This window comes from Brachionichthys hirsutus, chromosome 8 (assembly GCF_040956055.1).
Source record: "Brachionichthys hirsutus isolate HB-005 chromosome 8, CSIRO-AGI_Bhir_v1, whole genome shotgun sequence".
NCBI lineage: Eukaryota > Metazoa > Chordata > Actinopteri > Lophiiformes > Brachionichthyidae > Brachionichthys > Brachionichthys hirsutus.
Genome location: NC_090904.1, coordinates 13,627,047 through 13,641,518, shown reverse-complemented (window position 1 = coordinate 13,641,518; position 14,472 = coordinate 13,627,047). Strand labels below are relative to the sequence as shown.

At 46.4% G+C, this 14,472-nt stretch overlaps 1 protein-coding gene across 1 annotated transcript; it reads left to right on the top strand.

The window, feature by feature from the left end:
- Positions 1-5,949, top strand: LOC137898157 (GATA-binding factor 2-like; the record flags this gene model as incomplete). Its single annotated transcript, XM_068742155.1, has 4 exons — positions 1-496; positions 2,808-2,953; positions 4,702-4,827; positions 5,650-5,949. Coding segments are annotated over 4 exons (1,068 nt in total), but the record flags the coding sequence as incomplete, so codon positions are not given.
- Between the last annotated feature and the right edge of the window lie 8,523 nt (positions 5,950-14,472).

Genomic DNA, 14,472 nt, shown 5'->3' with positions numbered 1-14,472 from the left:
GCGGCCCTGTCCGCCGCGCACCACCACAACGCGTGGGCCGTCGGCCACTTCAGCAAGCCCGGCCTGCACGCCGCCGGCTCCGGCTACCCCTGCGGCAGCAGCACGGGCTCGGCGCCGGTGTCGTCGCTCACTCCGGCGTCCCACTCCAGCCCGCACCTCTACAGCTTCCCCCCCACTCCGCCGAAAGACGTGTCCCCCGACCCCGGCCCCACCTCCCCGACCTCCACCTCCACCAGGATGGACGAGAAGGAGTCGATCAAGTACCAGGTGTCGTTGAGCGACGGGATGAAAATGGAGAGCTGCAGCCCACTGCGCAGCGGCCTGGCGTCCATGAACGGCCAGGGCCCCCCCACGCATCACCCCATCCCGACGTACCCGGCCTACTCTCTGCCGCCGCACGAGTACGGAGGCAGCCTGTTCCATCCGGGCAGCTTGCTCGGCGCGTCCTCTTCCAGCTTTACGCCCAAATGCAGAAGCAAAGCCAGATCGAGCTCAGGTGAGCCTTTAAAGTTTCCTTCACGGAATGGGTTTGGAGAAAATACCGACCCATTAGTCCTGCTTAAAAAGTTCTCGTTCACCCGACGGAGCCATTTTTCTCCTGTCGCGGTTATTCTCAGGCGCTTCTTTTATCTGCGCGTTGGCGCATGCACGTATTTATTTTTTATTATTACTTTATATAGCTTTACTTAAAGGCTGACTTTTTTTTTTATTGCTCTGATGGGTAACTCACAAAAGTGTGACTATTTCCACCTCCACATGAGAAACCTCTTTTTCCCGCGTCACTCCTCGACACTTAAGGCACTTAAATCGGCCTTAAGTGAAACTCCTCAAACTATAATCGGGGTCCGACTTTTATAAACTATAATGTGCAGCCACAGGGCCATTACGCGCACAGTTAAACGAAACAGAGTTAATTATTCTAATCAATTATTCATACAGGGCATCTTTATTTGTTTGTAGCTTTGGGCCAAAAACCGCAATAGTTTGACGTGGGTAAATGAGATTATGTAATATATATACCGGTATATTTTTAAAGGTTTATTTAAATAATCAGCATTGAATTAAACGACCTCCTTCGTGCGATGGGCTTGTTTTCTTTTAAATGCGGCCTTTATTGCACTTAAAAATGAAGGAGTCACGACGCCCTGGCTCCTGGGTTCCTGCCATATCCTGTATACCTCCAAGTGAACAAATCACGACCTCCACCCCCCCCCCCCCCCCCCCCCCAGTACTAACAAAGACAGGCGACAGAGCCCTGCTGTTCTTAAGGATGGCCTTGGCCAGAATACAGATGGAGCGAGGTGGTTGCAGGCATCTCAGCATGGAGACTAAAACGCGTTTTAACTCTCAGAGCATTAAAATATCCCCAAAAAGGTTTATTATCTGACTGCCTGGACGAACACCTGGTTCAGTAAAACTGCATGAGCAGATTTAAACCTAACACACGGCTGACATTAATGAGGTTTGAAAAACAACCCAGTGTGGTAATGGGTTTGTAATTTCCCCACATTGTTCCAGTTGCTCGACTTGAATAACGGGACCCCCCCCCACACCCAAAAAAAAGACAACAAAAGGCATTGTTGACTGTCTGCAAGCCTGCCTCAACTACATGTACTTGTGAAATTAGCAGCCATGCATGCACCAGCCTTATGTGGTACACTAAGGGAAACCCCAGGATCGGATCATCTGAGAGAAAATGATCTTTTCTATAGCAAAGAAATTGTGACATTTAAAATAAGCCAGCCACCGCTAATGCCAGAATCAAAAATACAAACATATCAGCTATGACATTAAAATGGCTCTTATCTATCAATGTCGGTGTCCAGTGTCTGTAATGATAATTAATTTGTTGTACAAAATGCCACAATGACATTTAAGATGTCAGCACATATCTTCTATAGCGGCGCTTCCTGCTGGACTATAGTCTCAAACCGAGCTCCTCCTCTCTAACCTACATTTTATCTTATTCTCATTCTGTACCTGCTTTAATGTGGCGGCTGGACCGCAAAGTGCTTAAAAAAGAAGATAAGGGAGGAGAGAATAAGAGCAGCAAGATGCATTTCAAAAGGAACGCTGCTTTTTTTATTTTTTTTTACACTCAGGTCAGATTCCATTGTGGAGTGAGGGCGGGACTGCGGGTGTCACTGGCTCTATAACCAGAATAATGAGGCGATGCTCTTGGGAGAGAGGGATACTTGAATTAAATGAGGCGGTCGGTTTAGCAACAGGTTGTTTGAAGTCAATCAGACCTGAATGGGCGAGGAGAGCGTGTGGGAATAAGTAAGAAAGCCTGTTTTTGTATAGAAGAGCAAATGATGGACACAAAAGGTCGATTTCAGAGTCGGTCGCGACGGAAACATCATCGATGCGACTCTGAAAGCCGTCTCTTTATTATTGATTGCAGCCAACTGGCATCCAAGCTTGTCGTCAAAGACTGTCCAACACATTTAATACCACCACACACTTATATTTCCTCTCTCTCGAGCTTGATTAATAATGTAGCCCTAATTTGATGATGTGTCCCATTCTTCTTGTTGGACACCTCTGGACATGTTCTGGCTGTCTCTGGCCTGACCCACTCTGGATCAGCTTACATTGCGGTGTCTGTGACAGCACATGGTAAACCCAGCATTCTGATATGAGACAGATTTTGACTTATTACAGGGCCACCTGGGCTCATCCCACGCACGCTGTGTGTTTACCCGCTTGTGCTGGACAGCTATACTGCGTGTTGCTTCAGATATAATGGGTGAATTTTTTAATTATATAAATGTTCTTCTCTTTTCCTCCTGCTGAATTCTACGCAGAGGGTCGTGAATGTGTAAACTGCGGCGCCACCTCAACCCCACTGTGGCGACGGGACGGTACCGGCCACTACCTTTGCAACGCCTGTGGACTGTACCACAAGATGAACGGCCAGAACCGACCCCTTATCAAACCCAAACGCAGACTGGTGAGTCCCCTCTCTCTCTCTCTCTCTCTCTCTCTCTCTCCACTCTGAGAGCAGGCACACAAATATGAGCACAAAGCAGATGCCTGCAGCACAATTCCAGGAAAGTTATATTTTCCCTATGATCTTCCTGGAATTGTTTTCCCCTCTCACCCCCCATGATCTGCCTTTGCAGCCTGTTACAATACTGCTACTATTGCCATTGTTCCTGCTATCATTATTGCTGGTACTTCTGATACTGTTACTGATACCAATGCCCATGCTGCTTTACTTAACACCATCTCGAGTAAATGAAAAGAAGCACGGACACGTAGCCCAACTTTCCTTTCATGGCTTGTTTTTTTCTTGTTTTTTTTACAGCGTTTCCTGAATCATTTAGTTTCAGCAGTAAAAAGTTTTATTTGTACTTTGTAGACAAGTGGTTGATTTTCTAAAAAAATAAAGTCCTTAAATTCATATTTAGATGCAGACATATATAAAAAAGTTTTTATTATTTCAATGGATGATGGATGAGAAGAATTAAAAGTACGTTTTATGGACACAAATAAAGAAACAATAAAGCTACTTGTAATAATTTATCTACATCTCATATTAATAATAACAGTGGCAAAATTACAGCATATTTTAAAAGCGATTAATCACATAATGTCTTCCAACTATTATTTAATTATGTGGGAATAACTGACTCAAATAAAATAGGTTTATTTTGCCTTGCTTATAAATCGTCCCGCACCAAAAGATCTGGAAAAGATAAATCTTTTAAAGCTTCTTATAATATTTTCGTGTTTCTTGAGCACCTCCGTTGTTCCTTCATGAAAAGCCCACGACATTTTCCACTGCGTCGGCCCGTGTGGCTGGAGCGTTTGCATTTTCAACTCAAGTGTTTTTCAGAGTCGTGTTCAAAGGGGCATCCAGTTGTTTCCTATCCGGATATCTGCCCGGCCCAGATAAGGAAGTCAGGCTCCCGGCTGTTTCCGCCTTCACCCGGCGCGCAGCATTCTCTCTGGCCAGACTGACAAATACTGTAAAGAGATTATCACAACACTGGAGGAGCCGCTTGTGTGTGTGACAGAGACAGCCCGCGAGGGCGGGGACTGGAAAATAAATGGATTTATGCTCTTGTTTGTCTTTCTCGGTGACCAGCAGGAGAACCTAAACGCACTGCGTCTTTTTTTTTAGGCTTTATTTAGCATAAGAATATTCAGGTTTCTTGTTGCTCTCCGGCTCAACAGCAAAGGAGTCCATCTGAGATTAATAAAAAGTTAAATTAAAAAAGGATGCTGCCCGCTTCCATGGGCCTGCAGGGTTCTCGCATACAAACCGAATGTTTCTTATTATGCGTGAAGAATTCATCCGCAATGGTCACAGGAGCGCACTGCGAGGCAGGACACCGCGTCTCGGGATAAAGGTTCACACGAGACCCGTATTGTAATACTATTATTACCAGAATATCGATCTGAGGTAATTGACGCAAACGATGTACATAATTGTGTATTATTCCGCAGATTAAAACCCGCTTTTCTTTTTCCTCCACGCGTTTCTGCGTTATGCGGGTTAAAAAAAAGAAAAGAAAAGAAACGTCGTGTCAGTCCACACGCTGCAGTTTTGGAGCTGTGGCTTTTACTGTTCGACTGTCAGTGCGCGTCTTTTCTAATGTGCGTTTCTGTGCGGCTCGGTGTGCGCCGTGACGCACCGGCAACACGCGCATGGGTCGTTTATTCATCGTGACGCGTTTTCTCTCCTTCCTCCAGTCCGCCGCCCGACGCGCAGGCACCTGCTGCGCAAACTGCCAGACCACCACCACCACCCTGTGGAGGCGCAACGGGAACGGAGACCCGGTGTGTAACGCCTGCGGCCTTTACTTTAAACTGCATAATGTAAGTAGTCTTACAGACAAAACTCTTCTCAAGTGCGGGGGGGTGGCCCGTTAACTGGTTTAGAAGTGGGCGGACAGCTTGTATCGATTTAGGAGCGTCCGAGGCAAAGCCTGCTCCCCCGGTCGAGCAGAACCCACCGGCCGCCGCCTTATTTATTCATTTATTAATGCGTCGTTGTTTCAATGGGGGGCGTTACTCCCCGGAGAGGCTGCAGGGTGGGTGTCGGTTACACTGATGAGGATTCGTCTGGTTCCATTCAGCGCTCCTCATGTATTCATATCGACCAGGACGGTTCGGTTCGGTTTCAAAACCCAAACAAAAGCTCAAAAGCGCCCCCTGACTCGCCTTATAATGGACATTTATATATGCAAAACAGCTGCTCATTATTTATAGCGTTCATTTTTACACCGCTGTGACGTCAGTGATGTCCTAATTGGGCCCTGGAACCACTGTTGGATGTTTTTTCGTGATGACCCGGGTTGGTTTATCAGGAGCAGCATATTTTAGGTAAAATACAGCTTATAGTTGAATCTCGGGGGGAAAAGGAAAAATGGCGTGGACAACTCGTGATGCATCACAATATAGGTTTTCCAGATCTAAATGATGGAAAATCAGGAATGATGACAAACGCATGACTCCACGTGGACACAGTCTGTTTGCAGGATCAAGAAATGAGATGGTAATACTGCATTTTGCTATGCCTATAAATTGATCCCTTATTCTTATTCCCGGAGTCCAGCTGGAGGTCACAGCAAAATGAGGCGCGAAAATGAACCGTCAGAGAAGTTGACTTGCCTGGAGCTAATGTGCTGCTCTCCACAGGTCAACAGACCCCTGACCATGAAAAAAGAAGGCATCCAGACACGCAACCGCAAGATGTCCAGCAAGTCCAAGAGGAACAAGCGAGCAGGCGACGGCTTCGAAGAGCTATCCAAGTGCATGCACGACAAGGCCTCTCCGTTCGGCGGCGCACCCAGCCTCACCAGCCACATGGCCCACATGAGTCACCTGCCCCCCTTCGGCCACTCTGGACACATGCTGCCTACTCCCACACCCATTCACCCTTCATTCGGTCACCCACACCACTCCAATCGCTCACCCGTCTGGGCTGAGCCACACTGAGGCCATGCCACACCCCGAGCCCTCGGAGCCACCGTGTCAGCTTTAACACTAAATCACCCCCCCCCCCCCTACTTTGCGTCAAAAGCTGAGAAGAAATGATTGTCATGTACAGTGGTTGGAGGGGAGCGGCTTTCAGTTGGACTTAATGTCATGCCGGACCTCACTGGTGGGAGAGCCGGACTTTGGCGTACTCTGAAGCGCTAATGTGACGGGGCTTGCAGGAATGCAACGAACAAAGACGCTTGGCGTTCTTTTCGCTTGTTTTTAACTAAAGTCACTTTGGTACCCACCTCTCCTTGACCCTGTCACAGGAGACTCGCATGGCGTCTTTAAGGAAAAAAAAGAGAGGCTGTTTTCACCTTCATCCATCGCTGTCGTCCACAAACTGTGGACATACGGTCCAAGTCTTCAGCCCTGGAAGTCTAAAGCCCGGCTTACAGCTATAGAGCACCCGCACACTTCAGTCACAACCCAGTTGGATGCAGACTACAGTACCCATAAACCAGTGCTCTCCTCACACGGTGGATTGTACATGGTCACAATAGTCATCTGATTTTAATAATGGACTTAAATGGGGGGGGGGGGGGGGGGAATCCAAACAAAGTAAATAGAGTGTTTATAAATGCCTGATTGCTATTATTGTTGTTATATTTGATGTTATAATTATTGCTACAATAATTTATTTTCACTCTTTAGGCTTTTGTCAAAGACACATAGAAACTGTTATGATTTGAATTTCATGGTATGTAAAAAAAAAAAAAAGGCACCAAAAACACTGACCTGTGTTAGAGAAGTCCCCGAGCTGTATGTTTCTATCATTTTTCCATTCCATCAAAGTAAAGGAAATAAACTTTAATACTTAAGTAAAACCTGCTACTGCCTAAAAAGATTATTTTGCTTGCCTTCCTCATCCTTTTATACAACATATAGCACTGGAGTATCTATTTTTAAATGAAGAATTCTTGATTATTAAACTCATAAATGATATCAGATGCATCAAAGGAATCTCTGTGATCCCTTAAGCGTGGTAATGCTTTGGTCAGGCTCCTCCTCTATCTGTGGTGGCGCGTTGTTAAGAGAAGACCTCTTTGTGGAGCCGAGGCCCCAGGCTGGACCATTGTACCCAGACAACGGGCTCCAGCGAAGGGCTCCAGAGTCACACACAGTCATGCATATGAACATACCCACATGCTCAGGATAACACTGAGGGGAGGGGGGGGGGGCAAACAAAATCCCTAATTCACACCCTTATTTAACCAAGTAACTCATGCAATAAACGGAAATCTCCATTTTACACTCTGCAAAGCGAATGTTTTATACGTTCACACGTGGCTATCGCTGAGTCATGACTGCGGTTCGGCGAGATCACTTAGCGCTCCGTGTCTGTCGAACTGGCCCTCTCTCGGCTGTGGTGATTGGTGAGAGGAAGGACACCGGGTCTTTAGTAGGAGAGAGAGGAGGAAGGAAAGGCAATCAGGCGACCTGAGCAAACACATGGGGGTCTGCTCGGACCCTTTGCACACAGATGTGAGTGCAGCTGAAACTGCCAGGAAGCAGGCGTCAACACCGTCGCTCCCTCATCTCGACTCGTTTTCCTCCGCTTTGTAGTGTTTTTCTTTTTCGCTCTCATTCTGTTTATTCTGTTTGCAGTTTTGTCCCCGTCTCTGTTAACCAGTCGCTCTTGTCTCAACTTCCACATTTGGACGATTGCACTAATGTAAAGGGTCTGAAAGGGAACTCTGAACAGAGCCAGCTACTAATGAGTCTGCTCGATTAGGACCAATTTGGAGTCAACATACCCTCACACAACCACAGTCCAAACCAACCGATTAAACAGTTCAAGCTAAAAGTGGACGGCTACCCCCTCCCTGAACCCTCCACCCACTCACATCTGCTGTACTGCTGTATAGGTCGATCGCCGGGGTTTCCCAGAGGCATAATCTGTTCAATTTGGAACTAACATTTATCTAGCAGATCATACAGGTGTTGGCAGCTTATGCTACACATCGCAGCACCTATAGGACACGAGGTTCACACGTGAATACCGGCCTGGTGCGCTGCCTATGAATAGGTGAGAAGGGGCGTCATCCCCCGGAATCCACTTGCTGAACTCTCCAGTCAAACTGTAACGCTCACACGCCAGTAAGCATGTGTGGAGGACGGTTCTGCGGGTGCTGGGTCCGTGCACAGGCGACAGCTTCACTGCAGCCAGCCAGCCTGCTCGGGCGGGCTTGGCTGGACTCCCGGAGGCTGAGAGGGGGAGATGGAGAGAGCAAGCGCTCCTCAACGAGGCTCTCCAGAGGGAAAGGGGCAGCCCTCCCAAAAATAATACAGCAGTCTGCCAGACCGGCGACTCGCAGCGATGGCCCTGCCTGAACGCATAGACGGCAACACGCATGTGCACATACAAACAAGGCCGTGTGCAACGCAGCCTCTCATGTCTGATGCAGACTTCAGACATCAGACAGGTTAGGGTTCGCAGCCATTTTACCAACATGTCCTGTAGCTTGAGGGTTTAGCATCTTTGTATGCGGCGTGCCTCACTAGACCAGCTGTTCGGTCCAACAAGACTTTGCCTTCTTAATCGCACCGTCAATTATTTTGACACAAAAAGAGCCATAAAATAGGATGTTACTTATCTTCACCATCAAAGTGGCATTCCAAAGAAGTGATGAAGAGGGGAGATCTCGGATGCGCCGGCGGGGTGAACATGGCGGCCACCGAGATCAGAGCACCGAGAGGTTTACGACTTCAACCTGGAACTGGATGTCTCAACTCATCTTGACTCCCTACCTCCCCTCCACTCTTCCGTTTGTCCTCACTAACCCCCCCACCGTCACCTTCACCAACGCTCATTCCCTCTCAGTTCCATGTAGCTCTCCATCTCCTCATCTACTCCCACTCTTTTCTTGTCTCCGACTCCCCCAGCGTATTTATTTTTCTATCAAATTGAATTAGCGGATCCAAAAGGTATTCCGGCCATTCCCTCACAAAGTTGAGTTAGGGAGAGAGCGTGTCATAGAAGATGAAAGGATGTATAGAGCACAGTTCAGATGCAGGTCTCTTAGATGGTGTGTGTTGCAATGGGGGGGTTGACCTTTGCCTGGGCCTACCTAAGAAGAATCCCTCCATCTCCAGATCACTGAAGGGATATTAAGGCTGTAAGATGGGACTGCATTTAGGTCATAAAACATGTAGCGCTGCCTTTATTCTCAATGAAATTAAATCACTCAGGATTCTGCTTGTTTGTTGACCTTGCACAAAGACAACCTCTGTTCTCAGCTGCCATGTTCCAGCCTTAAATCAGCAGAGCAGTTTGAATTGTAAAGACTAGAGAATCATAATGAGCGCGATACCGTGAGGCCCGTTTCACGGATCATGAGAAATTCATAGATGTAACCCTTTGACAGGAAAAAGGTGGGAGCACTATTCTTGGAAATTCTAAAATGAATCAAGTATACTTGGTAGGGTTGATGCAATCGGAAAAGCGTTGACAGTAATAACTGTCAGTCAGAGAAGCTGAGCCGACAGCAGATAATCACTGATGACCTCCGTTGACAAGAAACAACCGCATCCTGACCTGCCAGAACGGCACATCTCACCGCTCGGCTCTCTAAAAGTCACAAATTAGTTTGAAGAAAAAAATAAATCATCAAAAGTATCATCAGCTTGCCCCCCCCTCCCCACGAACTGTATGGTCCTTTATAGTTTACTCCCCCCCCCCCCCCTCAAAACTGAACGTTTGCTGCAGCAGGAACAGCTGCATGCCAAGTTTGACTGAAGACATGGTTTTTCAAAGCAGTGGGAAAAAAGAAAAAACAGGAAGTGAGAAGTTCAAAAAGGAAATACTTCTCTTGAACTAATAGGACCAATTAAGACCATAGATGTCTGACAGAGACAGAAAAACGAGACTGATGTGGGGTGGGGAGTGTTCAAGCATATTCTAGTATTTAAGTGCAAGTCTGAGGGTTGAAAATCTTCGATGTAGTGAGAAGAACCGAGACACAAATCGGTGCATTTATTAATCACTCAGGCATGAGCTATAAGACAAAGCAGACCGTTAGCGCTCATATTTATTTGGGCTTACTTTGGATGAATCCTTGTAATTGTATGTGTTGAGTGTGGCATCCTAAAATATCCACAATTTAAAGGGCAGACCGTTAGGCTATGCAAGCAGATGAAATGGGAGACGACAAGACTGTTCAAAATACTCTGATTATGTCACCAGCATCATTGGGATAATGTGTGAAAGGCTAATATGAAAGTAGAGAAGTGAAATAGGGAATTACATTCATTGGTGGCCTGAGATAGACTATTGCCACACAGTTTGTGGTTATAAAATGGTTTCTGAGTCGAGTGTAGTGATATTGAAAGTGTTGTATGTGTAGAGTTGCAGGTTTCTGTGGCTGCTCAGATGATCCTCTACGCTTTGAAATGGGCATTTACTTGGATTTGCACAGAAGGGGACTTGAAATAAAGCGTATTCAACCCCCCCGTCACAAACTACACTCCCCAGCAGAACCTGTTGATGTTCAAAATAAGACCATTACAAAATTAGCATCAGAAAAGTTGAGAGCTAAAATGGAAAAATAAACTGAAAAAGCAGGAAGTAAAAGGCAGTTCATGCACGGCGCCCTTCCCTCGTCTCAAACTGAAAATGAGGTCATTCTCCTCTCACCTGGGACTGCAAGCATTCAAGATGTCCACTTGGGACGGGTAGTATTCGGCTTTTATTCATGCCATGCTATGCTGTGCTGAGGCCCTCCTGCTCACCCGCTCCAACAGACAAATTCATCGCCACTGTCTGGAGACAAACGAGCCTATTCATCTGCAAGCTACCATTGACTGCCAAGCCACTGGGATGGCTCAGGGGAGAAGGCGTCTGGACCCACCATCCTCTTCCACACCCATATAATGTCCCTCGCCATTCTCTGCCCCGCCCCGCTCCACTTGCTTTCAGCTGCAGGTAACAGTAGATAGGATGAGTGGGGGAGTCGAGGGTACTCTGAACCCTGGCCAGGAGCGAGAGGATAGAACCTGGATGGATCCTCTGGACCCTCCCACAGGGACGCGATGACCAGAGAGCGAACAGGAGGACTGTGGAGGACAGTTAAAGCCCGCAGAGACCTGCTCAGAATCCCAAGCTGTTCAGCTCACTATTATATAAATTAACAATGTTTTCTTGTGTGGTGGATTAAGTAACAGGGCTGTCCTGAATTGACTTTGAAATATCTTTATTCTTGTTGTCCGTGCTGTCCTCACAATCAAGCACAGGTCCCCTAGGGGTTGAGATTCAGACTGCTAGATTGCAGAATGCACGTCTTGTAACACGATTGTCTGGATGCAGCGGAACAGATTAGAAATGCTGAGTATCAACATCTGTCCAGCACATCTTGTCAGTCATGGAGAACACCACATGAGGTGAGGGCATTCCAAGGCAGCTCTTCTTTAGGTTATCTTCATTATGAGTTTTTGTTGTGACTGTGGGCGGACAAAAACACAGAAACACACACACCTACACACACACACACGCACACACACACACACACACACACAGGGCAGTTTTACAAAGAGGAAAACAGAAGAAAAGACAATGTGCTTGATTTAAAAAAAAGAGCATCATAGGAACAAAAGATAACTGAGAAAGGAATCAGTAGTTTTATTCTTTATTATATTTTATTTTAAGTTATAAACTTTGCGTAAATCAGAGATTTAATAAATACATTATTCTAAAAGAAACAAAAATATGTTTAGCGCTTAATATAGATTCTGTTGCTAGCTACTTTGGAAACTTTGCCTCAATGCCCTAAACATGCACACATGGACAAGAATCATGCTATTTTGCTATTTTATTTACTTCTGTTTTACTTTTTTGTAATCCTTACCCAGCGGACGTCAGAATGCAGTGGAGACAGAAATTATCAGGGCGATCACTGCAGATCTATCTATTGAAGATCGGTATGAAAAAGACGTGCTCACTCATTGGTGCAGAGGGATGTTGCAACCTCAGAGTCTAACTGGTCCTTATCTCCCCCGAGCAGCCTGCTCAGTTTGATATGCATCTATCATGTCTGTCTGAAAGAAAAGACGCTGCAATGAGAGCATGATGAGTCAAAAAAATGGAGCAGCGATGTCAACTCTCCTCCTCGCGGTTTCAGCGCGACTGTGATCATTTGCTCGTCTGTCCCTTCTCAACCAGAGAGTCGATGCACACGTCCAGCACAGTTACAGACGATGTTACTCATAGTTTGCCGTTTTCTTCCGTGTTGATTCCTCTGCGATTATTTTGTCCGGACAGGTTTAAATGTTTGCAGTCATGCAGTTCTACAAGAAAATACAATGGCAGATTGTCATCATTCCATCACGCCGACAGATAAGGGCCTGTCCTCCCGTCATCACAGCAGTCTAGCATCAGCTTAATCAGCCGCTGTAGCTAGCTGAGCCTCTGATTGTGTGAGTAGGAGTGTCTATCTGGCTATCTGGCCTGATAAGAGCTGAGAAAGAGACAGCAGAGCCGCACATGCACCACCAAGTTTCACACAGATGGCAACGAACAGGCCAAGGATGTGTTTGAACGTGGCGGAGCGCGCTGTCGTGGTTCAGAGGATTAAAAGAATAGGAGTTGTTCAATGCCATTGACGTCTATGGAAAGCCAAACATTCACTGCCAACCCTGACATTAAATTCTGCCTCTGTCCAACGGCTAATAACTCCAGAACGAAAGATGGTCGGAACACACTTTCTTTTCCTGATGAAAGACGAGACTTTAATCTTTCATTTGGTAGACAGAGGGAGAGCTGGACGTGCAGAGCGCAATCAGGGGGAGAGTGTCTCGACACACACACACACACACACACACACACACACACGAATACACACACACGCACGTCTAATCCAGCTAATCCATCCTGCTAATTAAACAACTAGTAACTTGGTTAATGAGCCATGACAAAAACAAAGACCAAATTGACAGATAAAATTATTCCATTTACCCGTCTGAGAAAAACATCTCATCACCGCCATGGTTAAAAAAGAAGAAGAAAACAACATGCACAAATTAATTAAAAGTCAGTGATGAAACACCTTCTGTCAATTATTGTTACAAATAACAAGCTCCGTAACACGATTATGGGCACGTAGAGACACATCACACTAGCTTTAAAGAAAAATAGGGAATCACTCACTTTGAAACCCTTTAATAAAAGGGCAGGACAGACTTCGTGAAACAGGAGACACTTTCTCCAAACAAGGGAAGCAGTCTCCTGAAAGGGAAGAATGAGCAGTTTACAACAGAGAAATGCTCACTGGACACCAGCTCGATCGACCTTGGGTTGCTTTCTAACGGCCTTTGCTCCAGCATGACATCATAGGCCTGGAGTGCCAGTGAAATTGAGTGGACCAGAGGCAGAGAAAGGCAGTGCAAGACAAAGGAAAAGTGTGGAGGCTGAGAGAGGGCTTTCTGATTTGTTCCGTTGGCAGATGACAAAACTGCGTGGAATGCGACGGCGAGGGGAAAGAGAAGTGATCAAGAGCTCAAGAAAGAAAGGAGGGCAAGAAATGGACGAAAGACAAGGGGAGAGAGGCCTGTTGATTAAGCCCGGATTGCAAGGCCTTCCCCTGATTCATTTCCCCTTTATTACCATTCTCTGTCTGTCCCTCTCCCCCCTGTAACCGGAACACAATTAGCCTCATATTGGTGAATTATTACTCTTGGTGTACTGACACAAAGATCATTTCATACAAAATCAATGCCACATAACTATGGGATTTAATATACCGGTAGTAGGTTGCGCTTTTGCCACAATTTTTAGTTGATTTCCCCCCCCCCCCCCATCTTTGTTAGCTAGCAAGGCTACTAGCTGTGGTTTTACATTTGAGATTGTAGGCTGTACAAATAACGTCTGCTGCTGTCGCAGAAGCTGAACGACACAGGCTACAACGCCGTGAGACAAAATGAAGGTACGACAGTCCCGCCCCCGACAGGCTGTGAGAAAGGGCGATCGAGATCTGTACATTGAAGAAAAGAGGCAATCTGTATAATGGTTCTATAATCTAAAAATGCACTTAGAAACAATGTAAACAAGCAACACACAGCTGCATTGATGAAGGCAACAGGCTGCCATTGTCAGCATCATTTCACGGTGGCCTACCATGGCCAACCCTACGAGGCCTGCGGCCAGTCACTGATTATTCTCTGGGTAAACAGTATCACCTCGGTTACACGAGTCCTCACACAGACGCTCAGAGTTCCATCCAAGTCGTACGCGCATACAGGCCGTCTGATTAATGGCCTGTGAGCATTAAACATGACACATCTGTGATAAAAGCCACACATCGCCACTTTGTTGGCTTTTGCTGCTTTCACGCTCATCACCCCATTCATCCTTTGTCCGCTGACTCTGGACGCCCGTCAAACCGCTAAGGCATTTTGTTCAGAAAAAAAAAACCCCACTGCGGCATAATGCTTCATATTTAATTTGGAAGTGATGAAACCCTCTGCCTCATGAAAATATCTTTAATACCC